The sequence below is a fragment of the Microcaecilia unicolor genome, chromosome 3 (assembly GCF_901765095.1).
Source record: "Microcaecilia unicolor chromosome 3, aMicUni1.1, whole genome shotgun sequence".
Lineage (NCBI taxonomy): Eukaryota > Metazoa > Chordata > Amphibia > Gymnophiona > Siphonopidae > Microcaecilia > Microcaecilia unicolor.
The window spans coordinates 156,554,612-156,573,475 of record NC_044033.1 but is presented as its reverse complement, the minus strand read 5'-3'; the positions used below and the strand labels follow the sequence as shown (position 1 = coordinate 156,573,475).

The 18,864-nt window shown below is 42.4% G+C and overlaps 1 protein-coding gene across 1 annotated transcript in view; it reads left to right on the top strand.

The window, feature by feature from the left end:
* The window catches only part of ACTN2 (actinin alpha 2), a 193,913-nt gene that overhangs the window by 27,027 nt on the left and 148,022 nt on the right, over positions 1-18,864 (top strand). The window contains exon 2 of the mRNA XM_030196517.1: positions 17,422-17,536. Coding sequence (XP_030052377.1) covers positions 17,422-17,536 — 115 coding nt within the window. The remainder of the gene's footprint in view (positions 1-17,421; positions 17,537-18,864) is intronic.

The following is an 18,864-nucleotide window of genomic DNA, read 5'->3' as shown; positions in this document are numbered from 1 at the left end:
CGATACAAGATATAGCAGCTCATCTCATTTTTTCCGACCCATAAACGTGATAGTTTTACGCCTTTATTTGCAGTCAGGGTGAAGTTTAAACTGTGCACAATGGTTTCTAAAATTTTTTATGGTCAGGCTCCATTTTATGTCTAATTTATTTCTTTTAATTATGGGAAAGAGCCATATAACACACAACTGTATGCTATTAAATTTTCCAGAAACCAAAAAAACCAAGATCAAAGCAGATGTTGACATTATCCTTTCCTTACCAGGATACTGGAATTCTCTACCATTGTCTTTAAGGTCAACATACAATTACTTAGTGCTTAGAATTATCTTAAACTTTTTTTTATTTTCAGAATTTATCCTGATTTAAGAAATGATTTTAATTGTTTCATCTAGGGTCACCTAGGTTTTTATCCTGTAAACCACATACAACTGAGAAGCGTTTTTGTGGGTTATAAGAAATGGATTAACATAACGTAACAAATGTGCATTTCTGATATCTTGCATTTCAGTTTCTATTTTTTTTTTTTAGTATTGCTGAAAATGCAAGTCTGACTTCTTGAAGTTTAGTTTTTTTTTTGTCTTCATATCTCTGTGGTCTCTTGTTTCGTATTTGCTGAGGCTCTGTCTGCAATATGTGTGTGTGTGAACAAGGTGCAGCATTCTGCTAGCTTGTAGATTCTACGTAGAAATCTGCAGCAGTCACGATTGTTCTGTTTTCTCACCAGGTGTTTTGGGGCCCTGTAATATTTACAGTACTGTTATGGTAAGGCTCTAAGTGTGTTTTTGCACATGGAGGGATTGTGAGCTGGCCTTACCGAGGGAGTTGATAAAGAACAGACCCAAAAATATATATAAATTAGTCACCATAATCTTTACTAGCTGCAACTTGAATATTAGAGTGAGCATAACCCTATTTGGCCACGTTTCACCCTTTTAGGGGCTGTGTCAGGGCTAATTACTGCTAAACATAAATACGTAGATTAATGACATGAATTAAAAGCATAAATCAAAAAAATGAATTAAGAATAAAACCAAAACATTAATAAGATACAATAATATATAAAAGATGAAATAATGTGTGAAGGTTACATAAATGTATGAGTCAGTCAACAATATTACTGAAGTTTCTAAAAGAACTTACAATAAAATACAGCTTAAAATGCAGAGTGGAGGAGTGGCCTAGTGGTGGACTTTGGTCCTGGGAAACTGAGGAACTGAGTTCAATTCCCACTTCAGGCACAGGCAGCTCCTTGTGACTCTGGACAAGTCACTTAACCCTCCATTGCCCCATGTAAGCCACATTGAGCCTGCCATGAGTGGGAAAGCACAGGGTACAAATGTAACAACAATAATATAACACAACATGTGGTCTTATATCACACTTACCCCTTCCAGTTCAAAGTGGGTAACGGTAATTTCAAGAGCCAGAACAATCATCTGGTAGGACAGTTTAAAAAAGAGTGACACTTCAAATTATGGTTAAAAAATCTTTTTGTAGTACAAATTTCTGAAAGAACAGTGTCTTAATATTCTTCTTAAACAACACGTAAGAATGAGATAACGGAAATATCCGGGCAGACTCTTTCCAGTGACTGGTGGCTTGAAATGCCAGTGTCGTTTCAAACATTTTTAGTCTCAGTTGGACAGTTTAGCCTTCTGTCTATCTTTTAAGGAGACAGCAAATTGGAAATGGGAGTAGAAATACTTTGGCACTAGTCCATGCAATATCTTATATCTAAAACAGGCCAGTTTAAAAAGAACTCAAACCTTAATGGGCAACCAATGAAGTTTAACATTAAATAAAGAAATTATGTCACATTTAAACCAAAAATCAGGCATACTGCTGTGTTCTGTACAGTCTGTAGGCGTTTCAGTAGACCCTTAGTACAGCCCAAGTAACCAAGATTAGAGTAATCCAATTGCAAGAGTATGAGTGCCTGTATCGGGAGTTTGAATTGATCTTTCTCAAAGTAGTTTTAGATGCAGCAAATTTTCCTCATCAGAAAAATGATTTCTTTACTAGGGAGGAGATTCGGGCTTCCATAGAAACTGAACTGTCAACTAGAACACCCAAGATGAAGTTGTTCCACCATACAGTCAAGACCACAAGCTAGTGGGCTGAGAAGCCAGGGTTCAAATCCTGCTTTTCCCACTGACACTTCTCGTAACTTTACACAAAGGAATCCTGTTTAGAAGGAATGGATCCAAAGAAGTTTAGCGGAGATTCGAAAGCAATACCGGCAGTTCTGAAGCAAAGCCAGTACTGGGCAAACTTTTACAGTCTGCACTCTGATCGTGGCTGGACAGATTTGGATGGGCAGGAGTGGAGCTTTTCAGGGGCCTTGACACTAAATTCAGAAATTTTAGGACAAGGGCAGTGCTGGGCAGACTTCTATAGTCTATGCCCTGAAAATCAAGGCCAGGTATACATAGGATGAATATCTTGTTGGGCAGACTGGATGGACTGTACAGGTCTTTATCTGCTGTCATCTACTGTGTGACTGTGTATCAGTGTGGACATCTTGTATTCGACATGATTAATACAAATAAAACTGGGAATAGAATCTGTCTTATTGTTGAAACCAGGGGCGGACTGACTATTTGGACAACTGGGCAGTGCCTGAAAGCCCAGAGACTTGACCTGCCCAGTTGCCTGGCGCAGCCACACATTACAACCCTCCCTGGTCCTACCTTGAAGGGTCCTGGTGGTCCGGTGACAAAATTCCCTGGTGGTCCGGTGGACCCTGGACACTCCCTTGCCCCCCAAAACAATCCATTGGTGGTCCAGAAGACTGCACCCCCCTCACCCCGGCAAATGACCATGGAGGTCTAGTGACCCCCCTCCCCTGCCCACTACCTTAAAGATGGGCAGAAGCAACACCTCCTCCCTTCTGCCTTGGGCCCCGCTGCTTTCAAAATGATGGTACCCAGCCCCTGCTCATTGTATTGTAGGATGCACCGGCATATGATGTTTAATCCCACCCAGTGCATCCCATAATGCACCAGGAATGGGCTAGGCACTGCCATTATGAAAGAGGTGGAGCCTGAGGGAGGAGGTGTTGCGCCTGCCCTCCTGCCCAACTTTTTTAAGGTATCTAGGAGGGGAGGGAAGGAGGTCACTAGACCACCATGGTCATTTGCCGGGGTGCAGTCTCCTGAACCACTATAATTAATTTTTTTTTTTGGGGGGGGGGAATGGGGGGATTCAGGGTCTACCGGACCACCAGGGAATTTTGTCAGGGTGCGGGGGGGGGGGGGGGGGGGGGTCAGGACCACCAGGGATTTTTGTACACGCTGCCCAAATGCATTGGACAGCTTTGAGTTGCAAACAGCAACTGATGCACAAAGGGGGATCTGTGCATTTCAATTTGCAATTGATCCCCTTTGTGCATTGGTCACTGTTTGTGATTCAGTAAATTTTACAGCTGCCTTTTTGTATCGGGTTCTGGGTTAGCAACTGGTTGAGTGAAATGGAGCTCATTCTGAGGAAAAGGATGTTACCAGTGGTGTGCTTCAAGTTTTGGTTCTTGGGCTAGTTTGTTTTAGCAATATCGCTTACAAAAATGTTAAAGGACTGTCTGGTAAGGTTTGCCTCTTTGCGGATGATGCCAAAATCTGCAATAGGGTAGACACCCCTGATGATGTGGATAACAAGAGGAAGGGCTTAGCGAAGCTAGAATGGTCTGGATAGCCGGTTATCTCCACTGAATATTGGTGCTTAGTGCATAGCGGCTAACCAGCGATATAACCAGATATTCAGCACTTTGCCGGCTAATTTTAGTGGCCAAATCAGACCGCATAAATAACAGTCCTATCTTTAGCCACTATAAACCTACGTGCAAGAAAGCAAGAAGGCAAATGGTCTACAAAAACCACTGTGGAATAGAAGATAAAAGCAAGTCTTATTATAGAAAAGCAGTCTTTAATAAGTTGTTTTGACGCTTCCAGGACTTACAGATGAGTGCCCGACATGGCCATGTTTCGCCAAAGATACAGGCTGCGTCATGGACAAAAGAAACTGTGACAATAAATTACTAAAAAAATGTCCAATAAAATACATTCAGATCAATGAAGAGCTCAAAACATATGTACACATATCAAAACAACTTTAAAATAAAAGCAAATAATTGTTAATACAGTCACCAACTTGCTCCAGGTTAGCTGAACAGGCTGATCCAATTCTAGTTTTGCTGCAGTAGATTCATGAATTTGTGGCTCTGAGACCTTAATAGGATAATTAAAAATGACTCCATTTATGTAATGGACAAAAACCAGAACTGAGGGCCCTGTTTAGTAACTACACTGTAGGCGCGCTAATGTTTTTAGCACTCGCTAAAAATTTGTGCATGCTAATGCTAGACACCCATAGGGATATATGGGTGTCTCTAAAGTTAGCGCACACTAATTTTTAGCATGCAATAAAAACACTAGCACACCTTAAACAGGGCCCTAGGTCTCCTGTTTGATCAATATGAGATGAGTTGATAATCCTAGAGTTGCTAGCCCTACTATCCCTCCACTGGTCCTTGAACCCTTCACTCCAGTAGTCTGCTGCTGACCTATCTAAGCCCACATCGTCATGGCCTGATCATATGTTCCATGCTCATTCCTTCAAGCTCTCCTATTACAAATCCAGTTTAAAGAAGGTCATGATTGTCATATATTTTGAAAAATATTGACCTTGGTGTACTACCCAACATATGCTAGGCACTTCCTATGGACTTTGCCTTATTGTCTCTTGATGATCAGGTTTCTATCTGGAACTCCACACTTAAACAAACCCTTGACATTGTTGTCCCTCTCTGTTCTAACTCTTATCCAGAGAAGCATAGCCTTCCTTGGAGATCTAGGGAGGTAAAATTCTTAGACGTAATAAATGACTGCTTCTTGGAGCAACTGGTCAAGGAACTGACAAGAGGGGGAGTTATTTTAGATTTAATCCTTAGTGGAAAGCAGGGCATAGTATGAGAGGTACTAGTGTTGGGTATGCTGGGAAACGGTGATCAATTTTGAGCTAATATTTGGAATGAAGTCACAAGGGAAATCTACTGTAGCAGCATTTAATTTTCGAAAGGGCGACTATGATAAAATGAGGAAAATGGTTAAAAGGAAGCTAAAAGGATCAGCTGTAAAGGTTAGGACTTTAAATCATGCATGGACGTTGTTTAAAAATACCATCATGGAAGCCCATATCAGATGCATTCCATCTTGTCTGGGCTTCCAAGATCATATTTACAAAGGTGGAAAGAACAGCAAATGACAGTTTGCATGGTTTAAAAGGTGAAGTGAAAGAGGCTATTGGAGCCAAAGGAACATCCTTCAAGCAATGGAAAAAGGACTCTAATGAAGAAAATAAGAAGCAACATAAGCACTAGCAAGTTAGATGCGAAGAATTGATAAATAAGGCTAAAAAAGAATATGAAGAGAAACTTGCCGCAGAGGCAAAAACTCACCAGCGGTGTACAGCAAGAATAAGTCAAACATAGAGGGGCATAATCGAACGGGGTTGGCCATCTATAAGGGCGGCCATCTCTAATGACGGCCCCGTAAAGCGGCGTACCTGACCGTATTATCGAAACAAGATGGCCGGCCATCTTTCATTTCGATAAGGTCGGGGCCGGCTAAATGTCAACATTTGGGCTGGTCTTAGAGATGGCCGCCATTGGTTTTCACTGATAATGGAAACTAATGGCGGCCATTTCAAAAAATCCAAGCCATTTGGTTGTGGGAAGAGCCAGCATTTGTAGTGCACTGGTCCCCCTCACATGCCAGGACACCAACCGGGCACCCTAGGGGGCACTACAATGGACTTCAGAAATTGCTCCCAGGTGCATAACTCCCTTGCCTTGTGTGCTGAGCCCCCCAAAACCCACTCCCCACAACTCTACATCACTACCATAGCCCTTAAAGGGTAACGGGGGGCACCTAGATGTGGGTACAGTGGGTTTCGGGTGGGTTTTGGAAGGCTCCCATTTACCAGCACAAGTGTAACAGGTAGGGGGGATGGGCCTGGGTCCGCCTGCCTGAAGTGCACTGCAGTACCCACTAAAAACTGCTCCAGGGACCTGCATACTGCTGTCATGGAGCTGGGTATGACATTTGAGGCTGGCATAGAAGCTGGCAAAAAATATATATATTTTTTTTTGTGCGAGGGGGTTGGTGACCACTGGGGGAGTAAGGGGAGGTGATCCCCGATTCCCTCTGGTGGTCATCTGGTCAGTTTGGGCACCTTTTCAAGGCTTGGTCGTGAACAAAAAGGGTCCAAGTAAAGCCGGCCAAATGCCCGTCAAGGCCAGCCTTCTTTTTTCCATTATCGGCCGAGGCCGGCCATCTATTAACCACGTCCCCGTCCCACCTTCGGTACACTGCCGACATGCCCCCTTGAACTTTGGCCGGCCCTGCGACAGAAAGCAGTTGAAGCCGGCCAAAATCGGCTTTCGATTATACCGATTTGGCCGGCTTTAGGAGAAGGCCGGCCATCTCCCGATTTGTGTCGGAAGATGGCTGCCCTTCTCCTTCGAAAATAAGCAGGATAAGCAATAGACAATTGCAGCAGTAAAAATACTTAAAAAAGGCAGTAAATAAATCTTTATAAATAAGTTCCTTCGTCTTCGTTATGCAATCAGAACTTAGCTTCAGCAAAACATGGTAACAGTGAAACAACCTTCTAACGCTGCTTGATCTGTGCTATTTAGGAAGTCCAAATTCCATACTTCAAAACAGAAATGACAATCCTCATTAGTTATGAAGACAAACTTATGTGAATACAATGTAATAACAATAACAGAATGCAAAAATCATCAGGAATAGTACATCTTAAAGACTGAATAGTGAATTCGTTGCTTTTGTCAATGAGAAGTGATCTTAATAATTTTTTTAGCAATTTGCAAAATATGAAATACTCAGTTGTCTAATGTCAGTGACTAATTATGTTTAGTTTCCATACAACACTGGATGTCAGACTGTACAATCACAGGCCAACTGTAATCTTCTTCACCTTAACTAATGAATATGCAGATGCAGGAGGAAAATCCTACAGATACCAGAGATGCACAATTGTCTCCTACATATTCATTGCGGTGCTTCTGAAAACCAGGCTGCCTATGGGATCCCCAGGACAGGATAGGGAAGCCCTGATTCATTGAGATATAGAAAGATTTGTCTTATTCTATTTATTCTCCTCTAGGATATATATATATTTTGAGAACTATCTCATGGGGAAAGAACTCAGCAAATTAAATATAACTCTTTTTTTTTTTGTGTGTGCACTCATTTAGTATGGTTAATGTGAATTGCAGGTCTTACTGCTAAGAATAGTAAAAGCAGTTTTTGGCTAAGCAGTGCTAGCTGATCATTTGTCAGGTTCTGTGGTAAAATTAGCTCTGGTTGATAAATCACTGACAAATGGCAAAGCTCATGAAAAGAGGAACTGGGGAGGACAACAAGAGATGCGAATGACACTTATGCTACCTGGAATGAATCACTACAGAGATTTCCAGGAGTGAACAAAAATAGACACTAGTTAGCATTGGATTCTTCCTGCTCCTTTGGGCTTCCTGCTCAATCAGAACTGGGGCATAGATCTAACCCATGTATTCATTTTCAAGCTTGAGGGGATTTTTCCCTGCTTAATTAGTCCATTCATTGTAGCACTTTGCTTGACTGGAAGCCATGCAGCAAGGTCTTTTCTGGAACCCTGTCCTCGAAGGGCCCTAAATCTGGCCACTAGGAATTGCTGACAGGGCCGGTCTTACCAATTGTGGGGCCCTTTACAGACCAGTTTGGTGGGGCCCCAACCTAGCCCCGCCCCTTTATAAAATTTCAAATAAAGACATATCAAGCAAAACTTGTACATAAAAACTACTTCAAATAAGCACAATGCTATCATAGGAAACCTAGTATTAAGCAATGAAAATGAACTGAATAATTTCTGGTTAAGTCCATTACAATTAGGAGTTCCAATTTTCATAACATAGAAGAGAATAAAGGATAAATATTAAGTAAGAAAAGATCAAGGTAACCCACCAATACAGAGAGCTAACACTGGAGCTCCTCTAGTACCCAAAAAAGATGTCATGTGTACAGGTTCCCAAAAAGACACATTTCACTAAAGACAAAATCACAACACATTTACAGGTAGCAAAATTTTCCCTAAATCAGCTATAGCAAGCTAAAGAGTATCTAGGGAAACCTCAACAAGTAGGGTTGCCAACCTTTTGATAGATAATAACCTGACACTTCCCTTCTCCATGCCTCTCCCTTTCCCAATGCACTATCTAGTGAGAAAACAGAAGAAATGAGACTGCTAAAGGTCTCTACACAGAAACTACATGCTAGCAGAATAATGCACCTTGCTCACATGTGCAAAACAGAGACCATTAATAAATATGCAACAAGGAATCACAGACCGGTAATAGAGACACAAAGGCAAAAATCTGAACTGGAAAACTCAAGAAGTCAGACTGTGCATGTACAGCACTACTAGAGAAACAGAAATAGAAATGCATCAGAGATGCATATTTCCCAAAGCTGACATGTTCCAATTGATAAATTCAAAATAAATATTTTTATACCTTTTGTAGTCTGAGCATTTTATTTTTCCATTCGATTTGGTCTGCGTCTCTTTTTCTTTTCCTGGATCTCCTGTCCATTTGACATTTCTTCTCTCTTTTTTTATCCATCTTTTCTCTTTGTCCTCATCTGTCCTGTCTGCAGAGTAGCAAATCTCCTGGACCAGATGGTATTCATCCCAGAGTACTGGTAGAATTGAAAAATGAACTGGCGGAACTATTGTTAGTAATATGTAATTTATCTTTAAAATCGAGCGTGGTACCGGAAGATAGGATGGTAGCCCATCTAACACTGATATTTTAAAAAGGTTCCAGAGGGGATCCGGGAAATTATTTATTTATTTATTTGTTACATTTGTATCCCACATTTTCCCACCTATTTGCAGGCTCAATGTGACTTACATAGTACCGTAAAGGCGATCGCCAATACCGGTATGAACAAATAATAGAGTGATGTTGTGGTAGGATAAAGGTTCATGTGGAATAGACAGTTAGGGAATCGTAGAGAGGAAGAGTTATTTTATGTCCATTACGATCTTTAGTTTCGTTGTGTTGCAGGGTTCAGGCATTTAAGTTGGGTCGGTAGGGTATGCCTTTTTTAGTGATTTCCGGAATTTTAGGTGGTCATACGAACATATAGATAGGTAAGAAGAGTTTGAAAGTAAGGTAACTAATTTAAAGAAAGTTGCACATGAGAGATGGTTAGCATATAGATAAGTAAGACTAGTTAGAAAATAATTATAGACCGGTGAGCCTGATGTCGGTGCTGGGCAAAATGGTAGAGACTATTATTAAGAACAAAATTACAGAGCATATTCAAAAGCATGGATTAATGAGACAAAGCCAACATGGATATAGTGAAGGGAAATCTTGCCTCACCATTCGATTACATTTCTTTGAAGGGGTGAACAAACATGGCGAGCCAGTTGATATTGTGTATCTGGATTTTCAAATGGCGTTTGACAAAGGACCTCATGAAAGACTCCAGAAGAAATTGGAGAGTCCTGGGATAGGAGGTAGTGTCCTATTGTGGATTAAAAACTGGTTAAAGGATAGAAAACATAGGGTTAAATGGTCAGTATTCTCAATGGAGAAGGGTAGATAGTGGGGTTCCTCAGGGGGCTATGCTGGGACCGCTGCTTTTTAACATATTTATAAATGATCTAGAGATGGGAGTAACTAGTGAGGTAATTAAATTTGCTGACGACACAAAGTTATTCAAAGTGGTTAAATTGCAAGAGGATTGTGAAAAATTACAAGAGGACCGTACGAGACTGAGTGTCTAAATGGCAGATGATGTTTAATGTGAGCAAGTGCAAAGTGATGCATGTGGGAAAGAGGAATCCAAATTATAGCTACGTAATGCAAGGTTCCACGTTGGGAGTCACCGACCAAGAAAGGGATTTCGGCGTCGTTGTTGATGATATGTTGAAACCCTCTGCTCAGTGTGCTGCAGCGGCTAAGAAAGCAAATAGAATGTTAGGTATTATTAGGAAAGGAGTGGAAAACAAAAGTAAGGACGTTATAATGCCTTTGTATCGGTCCATGGTGTGACCACACCTCGAATATTGTGTTCAATTCTGGTACAGAGAAGGGCGATGAAAATGATAGAGTATGGGACAACTTCCCTATGAGGAAAGGCTGAAGCGTCTAGGGCTCTTCAGCTTGGAGAAGAGACAGCTGAGGGGAGATATGATAGAGGTCTATAAAATAATGAGTGGAGTGGAATGGGTAGACATGAATCGTTTGTTTACTCTTCCAAAAATACTAGGACTAGGGGACATGCGATGAAGCTACAAAGGAGTAAATTTAATATGAATCGGAGAAAATGTTTCTTCACTCAACGTGTAATTAAACTCTGGAATTCGTTGCCAGAGAATGTGGTAAAGAGGCTTAGCTTAGCAGGGTTTTAAAAAGGTTTGGGCGGCTTCCTAAAGGAAAAGTCCAAAGACCATTATTAAATTGGACTTGGGGAAAATCCACTATTTCTGGGATAAGCAGTATAAAATGTTTTTGTACTTTTCTGGGATCTTGCCAGGTATTTGTGACCTGGATTGGCCACTGCTGGAAACAGAGTGCTGGGCTTGATGGACCTTTGGTCTGTCCCAGTGTGGCAATACTTATGTACTTATGTAGTTACTTCTATATCAGATAATCACACAAAAGCAATTATTCTGGTCTTGTTTGCTCAGGGATATGGCAGTACCTAATTAGCCCTTAGGCTCTGCCGACTAGTTGCACCAATGAAAGGAACAATGCCACAGATGGACTATTTTATTATTTATTAGATATAAATATTAAGGTGGCTAAATGCAAAGCAAGTTACAAAAATAAGCTTATACTACCAAAATTAGATTATCACCAAGCTAGATATATATAAAGAAATCTGATCAGCTAAATAACTCTGTATGAGAGATCACAACAAATATATTGTGCAAAATAGACACTTAGCAGCTAGTAATTCGCTGACCACAGATAAAACCATGAACGAACTATCCCGGCTGTAAGTAATAAATTCTGTTCTCCCTGCCACCAGCCCAGCACATCTCCATCTCCCTCCAACCACTCCTGCCCCTCCACCTGCCCAGGACATCTTCATCTCCCTCCAGCCCCCCCCCCCACCCGCCGGCCCAGCACATGTCCACAGGGCCGCCGAGAGCCGGGGCCGGGCCCGGGACAAGACCGCCCCCGGGGCCCCCCCACCCAAGGTCGCGTCAAGCCCTGCCCTCCCCACCCGAAGTCGTCGCGCCCCTCCCCACCCGAAGTTGCCGGGCCCCCCTCCACCCGCTGCCGGGCCCTCCGAACTAACCTGAAGCGCCTTCACGTTCGCATCGCAGCAAGCAGCAGCAGCAGCATCAGCAGGGCAGATCTCTCCTTCCGTGCCCCGCCCTCACGGACGTTACATCAGGCGAGGGCGGGACACGGAAGGAAGGAGTGGCCTGCCCTGCTGCTGCTTGCTGCGATGCGAACGTGAAGGCGTTTCAGGTTAGTTTTGGGAGCTACGGAGAGCGGGCTGGACTGCAGCGGCGCCGGGCCCCCCCCCCCGGAGGCCCGGGCCCGGGAACTTTTGTCCCCCCTGTCCCCCCCTCTCGGCAGCCCTGCATGTCCATCTCTCTCTAGTCTCCTGGGTTTAGCAGATCTCCATCTTGCAGTCCCCACACCCATCCCCATAGTCCAGCATATATCTATGTCCCTCTTCCCCCTCCCTCCCTCCCCAATGGGTCCAACATATTTCTCCCTTCTCCCCACCTCAAATCCAGTGTCTCTCTCCCTCCCTCCCAAATCCTCTAAAGTTGCTTCATACCTGGTGCCATCTGCGATTAAGGCACACTACTGTGGATGGCATCGGTTCCTTCCTTCTGCCGGTCCCACCTTCCGTGAGGTAACTTCCTGCTTCCGCATATGCAGGACCGGCAGAGGGAAGGCCCCGAAGCCGTCCACAGTAGTGTGCCTTAATCACAGATGGCACCAGGTATGAAGCACCTTTAGAGTATCTGTGAGGGAGGGAGATACACTGAATTTGAGGTGGGGAGAAGGAGAGAGAGGGACATGTGAGGCTGCCACTGCCACAGGGCCCCTGGGAATGTGAGACCTTGTGTGACCATCCCTGCCTAAGACCGGCCCTGATTGCTGATACTAAATTACGATGTGGTTTCTTTGCATTCCCCATTCTCTTCCCAAAGATCAGGTCTCCCAGTTCCAGAGAGTAGGAGACTTGATCTTGGGGGGAAAACCAAGGTGTTCTCACAGGTACTGAGCCATAAGACTGGCCATGGTTTGTGGTTGATCTAGTAAAATTAAGGCCTAGTTATCTTTTCTGATGATGGATTTTGGCATTTTTTAGTAGTTCCTGTATTTTTATTGTATAATCTGTTTTACCTAGAAGCACAATTAAGATTTCTGATTAGGAATTGGGAAAAACAGTACTGGTGTTATGACACAAGACTGCAATACACACGTGATGGTTTACTTATTTAGGGGTTCTTTTACTAAGCTGCATAAGGCATTAATATGTATCTAATGCAGCTTAAAAGGACTTTGTGCAAGATATGCTTCAGTGTCCTGTGGTAAGTTTGACATTTGTGAGTGTAAACCAAGTGCAAAAGAACTTTAGTTTTTCTGTGGAGGGGGTATGTCGGGAGGAGAGTTGATGTTTCTGTGCTAGTCAGTTAGTACATCTATATCACCATACACTAACTGATTAGCACATGAGCTCTTCCTGCCAAGAAAAAAGTGTGGCAGTAAGTGTTCATGCACTAATTATTTTTCAATGGCCATGTGCTCATGGCAACACTAGTGCATGGCCATTAATTGAATAAATCAGTGGTTCCCAAACTTTCAGTTCACGGCACCCTTTGTTGTGATATTCTGTCTCTCCAGCCATTATGTCAACTCAGTCACCAAGGGAATTTCCAGTGGTCCTTGGCTGGCCCACAGTTTTTGATGAAGTCTGCAATGTCCTTGCTGACTGTGCCCACACACACAGGCCTTAGTAGTGAAAGATGAAGTTAGCCCAAGTCCCTGTTTAAAGTCAGGTTGAACATGCTGAATAGTGCCATATATTATAATTTATTTATTTTTACCCTGCGCTTTCCCACTCATGGCAGGCTCAATGCAGCTTAGGTACTTATTTGTACCTGGGGCAATGGAGGGTTAAGTGACTTGCCCAGAATCACAAAGAGCTACCTGTGCCTGTAGTGGGAATCGAACCCAGTTCCCCAGGACCAAAGTCCACCACTCTAACCACTAGGCCACTCCTCCACTCATATAGTCTACATATTTTGTTACTTTGTTATATAGGAACATACAATGCTGTATATAGTGCTTTATGCAGGGGCCATTTACCCCTACAGACAGGTTGTATAAATTATAAGTTATAATAAGTCATTGCTCGTCGCTGGAAATGAGCTATGAGAAATAGTTCTACTTTTTGGAATCTTCCAATTTCTTGTGACCTGTACTGGCCACTGTCCTGAGACAGGATGCTGGATTTTATTGACCTTTGGTCTAACTCAGCATGGCTTATTTTATGTTCTTATAAAGTAATTCTGTAATGGCTTGGCATGAGGTGTGTCAGCAGTTAACTGGGTTGCTTGGGATTGGGATGGTACAGTCTCTCCAGAGCTACTATTTGACTGCCCCAGTGGAAGGGGTCTATTGGCAAAAGGAGCGAAAAGCTTCTTATAAACAACTTTTCTACTAGGCAGGCAAATGTATACTGTTGAATTGGGTATTGGCCACTTTGCAGGAGTATTCCACCTATATTCTGCCAGGTGGTGGTAGTGTTTCGAGATCAGGACTTCAGAGGATCTGTCAATCCCAAGTGATTAAAAACACAATATTGAAGTACCAACCCCCACTAGCAGAAATGCAGTTGGAGAACTCCCACTCGGCTTAGAAGGAACATTTGGTATTGGCTGAGAGACCCTCAGTGGGACAGTGGTACTCCCAGTTTATACAATTAGGGGGACATTTTTAATATGACGTCTAAATCCGATTTTGGACTTTTGCTGAAAACATCCAAAAAACAAGTGGAGAACATAGCGATTTTCGAACCAGAAAAACATCTATCTTTTTGTTTCGAAAATGGCCATTTGCTAGATGTTTTTGTGCTCAATGCATCTATATTTTTGGAAAACAAAATGTCCAAGGGAAAAACGCACAAAAACCAGCCACAGTGATGTATGGGCGACCAGCATTCTTACTAGACTGGCCACACAGACATCTCAGCAGAGCAGTGGGGCACCCTAGGAGGCACTGCAGTGGAATTCACATAAAAGATCTCAGGTATACATCTCACCATTACCCCCTTATTTTGTATGGTGAGACCTCCAAAACCTACTCTACCCAATTGTACATCACTACAATAGCCCTTATGGCTGCAGGTGTCACCTTTATGTGAGTACAGAAGGTTTTGGATGGCTCACACTTTTCACCACAAGTGTAACAGTTAGAGTGGGATATAGGCCTGGGTTCCCTTCTCAACAGTGCACTGCATCGACCACTGGGCTACTCCACGGACCTGCTTGCTGCTCTAATAAGCCTGGCCCTAACATCTGAAGCTGTCATAGAGGCTGGTATGTATTGTTTCTTTCACATCTTTGAGGGATGGGGGGGGGGAGGGGGTCAGTGACCACTGGGGGAGTAAGGTAGAGTTTTGTCCTTTAAACTTCCAGTGGTCATTTGATCATTTAGGGCATCTTTTTATGACTTAGGTGTGATTGAAACATTTCTAGACCAAAATGTCTTCTAGCCCTGGATGTTTTTGCTTGGACGTACTGCATATGAACTGCATACAATAACTTCTTAAAATGGGTTTTGAAAATAGCGATTTGGACATTTTGGCAAAACCCCCCCAAAACTGTCCATCTGCCGCTTTGTGCTTCTTTTTGGATGTTTTTCTGATTCGAAAATGAGCCCTTTAATGTCACTAGAATGGCTGCAGATTTTTTGCATGGGTTCTTTTTAGATGAATTTCAAAAGTGCATTTTTGAATACAGTGTCCTCCCCCAAAACTCCTGAGCAAGGAGTATAGTTTTAAATGGCTGAAATAAAGTGCAGCATCTCCTATCTCCTTCCTAGGGGCTTAATGCTAAAATTTGCCATATTGCTAATGTAGGAGTGGGGAAGGGGTTGGGTTTCCCCCCCCCAAGTATTCATTCCGTCTTTAGTGCCTCATATGGAACAGTCAACTACATGGTAGCATATCAGAAGAGTTCTATTTGTATTAGATGCTTTAATCAATGAGAATAAAGGGTAAAGATACTACCTGGATGTATAGGTATACGTTAGATAGTTGGGGTAGAGCTGGGATGGTAGAATCTTTCTATATGAGTATAGTCCAGTGGTTCCCAAACTTTTTCATTTCACAGCACCCTTCATGTCCAAGCAATTTTTTGCAGCACCGCCTTCTGGCCACACAGGTCCCCTCCCCTCTCCGGCCACACAGGTTAAATGTGTTAAGCACTGAAAGGCACTCTTCTACCTCCTGCAAATCAGTATTACCAGGGGTAGGCATTGATTCCTATGAGGTAAGTGAAGTGAAGGCACTGCTGAGGGTAGTCTCGCTATGGCACCATGCAATACTTGTCAAGTGTCAGAAATCAGGAGACAAACCAATCCCTCAAATCATGCCCAAGCTAACAGCAGTACATCCCCTCCTTAAAAAAAAAAGTCCAAATTGAATATGTATGAATACGTCATATGAGATTTTGTACAGACTCCATCCCTGGTATCTGTGCTGCTTTTGAGGACTTTGGAAGTTATGTACTGAACCTAAAAGGAAATTTCTGAATACTGAAGGTGTTTGTTAGCTGTTCAGCTGCCTGGCAGCAAGACACTCTGGCTCCTGGGGTATTCCTGTCCACAGATTAGCGGATACATGGAACTGTGTAACTAAATATCAAAGTACAGTAAATCCTGTTAGAACACTGCTTAGGTTCCTTTGGGTCAGTATTCAAAAGCACATATCCGCATAACAACACCAGTGCTGCAGACCTAGATATTCAGAGGCTTTATCGTTTATTAATTTTACTATACTGTCACTTAATTGCTTGGCAAATCAGAACAGTTTACATATTAATACAATAAAATACACATAAATTAAAACTATTTAGAACTCCATTCAAAATAGGGTAGAAGACAAACACAACTTTCACACTAAAAGATTAAATCAATCAACTTAAACATCAAACACACATCAAATAATGGCATCAACAATTTAAAACTACTAAAGGATCACGTGATGCTAGGCTAGAAGGAGGAAGCCACAGAGCGGAGCTCCGAGGCCCCTCGGGTAACATTTAACCCCCAAGCAGGTCAGAAACATTTGCAAAGCCCATCAAACAGAGACATAATGGAAGGGGAACTCTCCAGGCATAAGGCTGGAAGATCAGTGGACCCAAACAAATGGCCCAATGCATTTTTGTGGAAGGAGTTCCAGTTTTTGAAGCATGGAAATTTACATAGCGTTCCAAGTTCCTCCTTTTGGAGTGCTCTTGAGTTGGCCACCCTATTTTAAGATACAATGCAAGGTAAATGCTTTTAGCTGTGTTGTATTTTATGTGTCAGATTAGCTTACTACACACAGTGGACTGCATTTGGGGTTTATAACCTAGTTAAAGCCTTGCCATTGGCTAGTGCCTCTACAACTTAAGACAAGATTCAATTTACATAGACATCACATGAACAATACTGGTGCCAGTAGGGCTCCCACCCCTGTTGGTCAGCATTTTACAGGACCAGGACACTGTACCAGTGACTTCACAGTGAGAATCCTGAAAGGTAACTTTAAAACCATACAAGAACGTAAGACCTTTGAAGTCAGAATGATTGAATATTTTAACACCCAACAGAAAGGACTTAACAAGGATCTGGGGTTCCTAGCCCATTATAAAACATAAAGCTGTATTTCTCTGTTGATCACCCCACCCCTCACCTATCCACACCCATCCTGTTAGAATATCAATGATATGCTTTGATGTCCCCATGCATACCTCCTACCCACCCCTATCCTCCCACCCTGTCAGACTGTCATAGTAATGCTTGAATGTTTTCACTTATATACACTGTCGGCTAGCACATTTGCTTATTTCCGATCTGACGAAGAAGGGCAACCTTCGAAAGCTAATCAAGAAATGTATTAAGTTATGTCCAATAAAAAAAGGTATCATCTTATTTTCTTTTCCATGTTTTATTTTGTTTGATTTCTATTGATAACCTTAGTTGGACAGGGATGTAAAGTCTATTCAGCAATATTCACTTCCTGTTCTTTTTTCAGCTTCCCTTTATCAGTATGTTCTTAGCCTCTATTAGTATGATTGCTTCAAAATCTTCCTGTTTGCTTTTACAGACATTCACAGCCTGGTGCAACTCCCATCTGAGGAAGGCAGGTACACAGATTGAGAGCATTGAAGAAGACTTCCGAAATGGCCTCAGGCTTATGCTTCTTCTGGAAGTCATTTCAGGTTTGTTTTGAAATTTCCTGTATTTCACAGTCATATAGTTACAGATGTATCTTACTGAGCCAGAGGTTAAAGGGTGTGACATTCCCTAAGATGTAACACTGATGGGCTCAGTAGTGTCATGGGTAAATGGTGCAACTTGCTGCCATTGCTGTAAATGATTTTTTAACTAGATAATAGTATGTTGTCTTGATAGTTTTAAAGCATTTGGAAGGTTGTCTTCCAAGCAGTTGTCAAATGTTCCATGTAAGGGTTGCGATGTTGAATTTCAGTCTTTGATGGGGATCTCCCCATCTTGGGCTTTTCTGAGACTCAAATTCTGTTTCAGTGTAGATAGTTGAAAATGATATTTAACAGAGGAAGCATCCTTTAAAAATAGTTTGTCACCTTTTCAAAAAATTATTTTTCCAGTCTTTATCTCTCAAACACAACTATTCAATAAGGGCGGCATTGACAATCCCCTTGTCAAAAATGTAAACAACAAACTAATCCTTTTTTTTTCATGCTTTTTGGGCACAAAGGTTCAGTTTTTCTGGTCAAAGGTGGTTCAATATTTAGAACTCCTTGTGGGGTCGGCAATCCCACTCTCAGCTGTGGGTCTTTTGTTAGATAAATATGAGTGTTTTGGTTGCAGAGTGGGGGCGGCTGGCTGCTTATGTGTAAGGCGGCCTTGCTGGGAATAAAAAGATTATTTTAAAGGTTTGGTCTATTTCTGACTCCTCTTCTTTCTGGACTTGGCATAGTCTTTTCCATCATGTTATATTGATGAGAAGCGGAAGGTGGGCTTGTACTTTAAATGCAAAAAGCATTTTTTTGTCAATTTGGGATCCTTACATTTATTTTTTTTTTTGTTACATTTGTACCCCGTGCTTTCCCACTCATGGCAGGCTCAATGCGGCTTACATGGGGCAATGGAGGGTTAAGTGACTTGCCCAGAGTCACAAGGAGCTGCCTATACCTGAAGTGGGATACATTCCCTTTCTCCTAGAGCTCAGAGCCTGATTCTGAATACTTTGTATATTTTGGATGGGACTTGTTTGTGGCTGGTTGGCTTTTTTTTTGGGGGGGGGGGGGGGAAGGGGGTGGTTGGGTGTTGAGACTGTTTCTAGGAAGGGTATTCATTGTCTTCAAGGGGGGCTATAAGAAACAAAGCCCCTCTCTGGTTTTGCTTTGCTCCTATATTGTTGTTGCCAGCACTGGTTGATCTGTTCAGCAGATTGTTCTCTTGTTTTGTAAAATCAATAAACAGATTTAAACTTAACAATATATTTCCAGTACCAAGCCTGACCCAGCCCCAGGCAGGAAGCTCCCTTGCTCTCAAAGGTGCCACA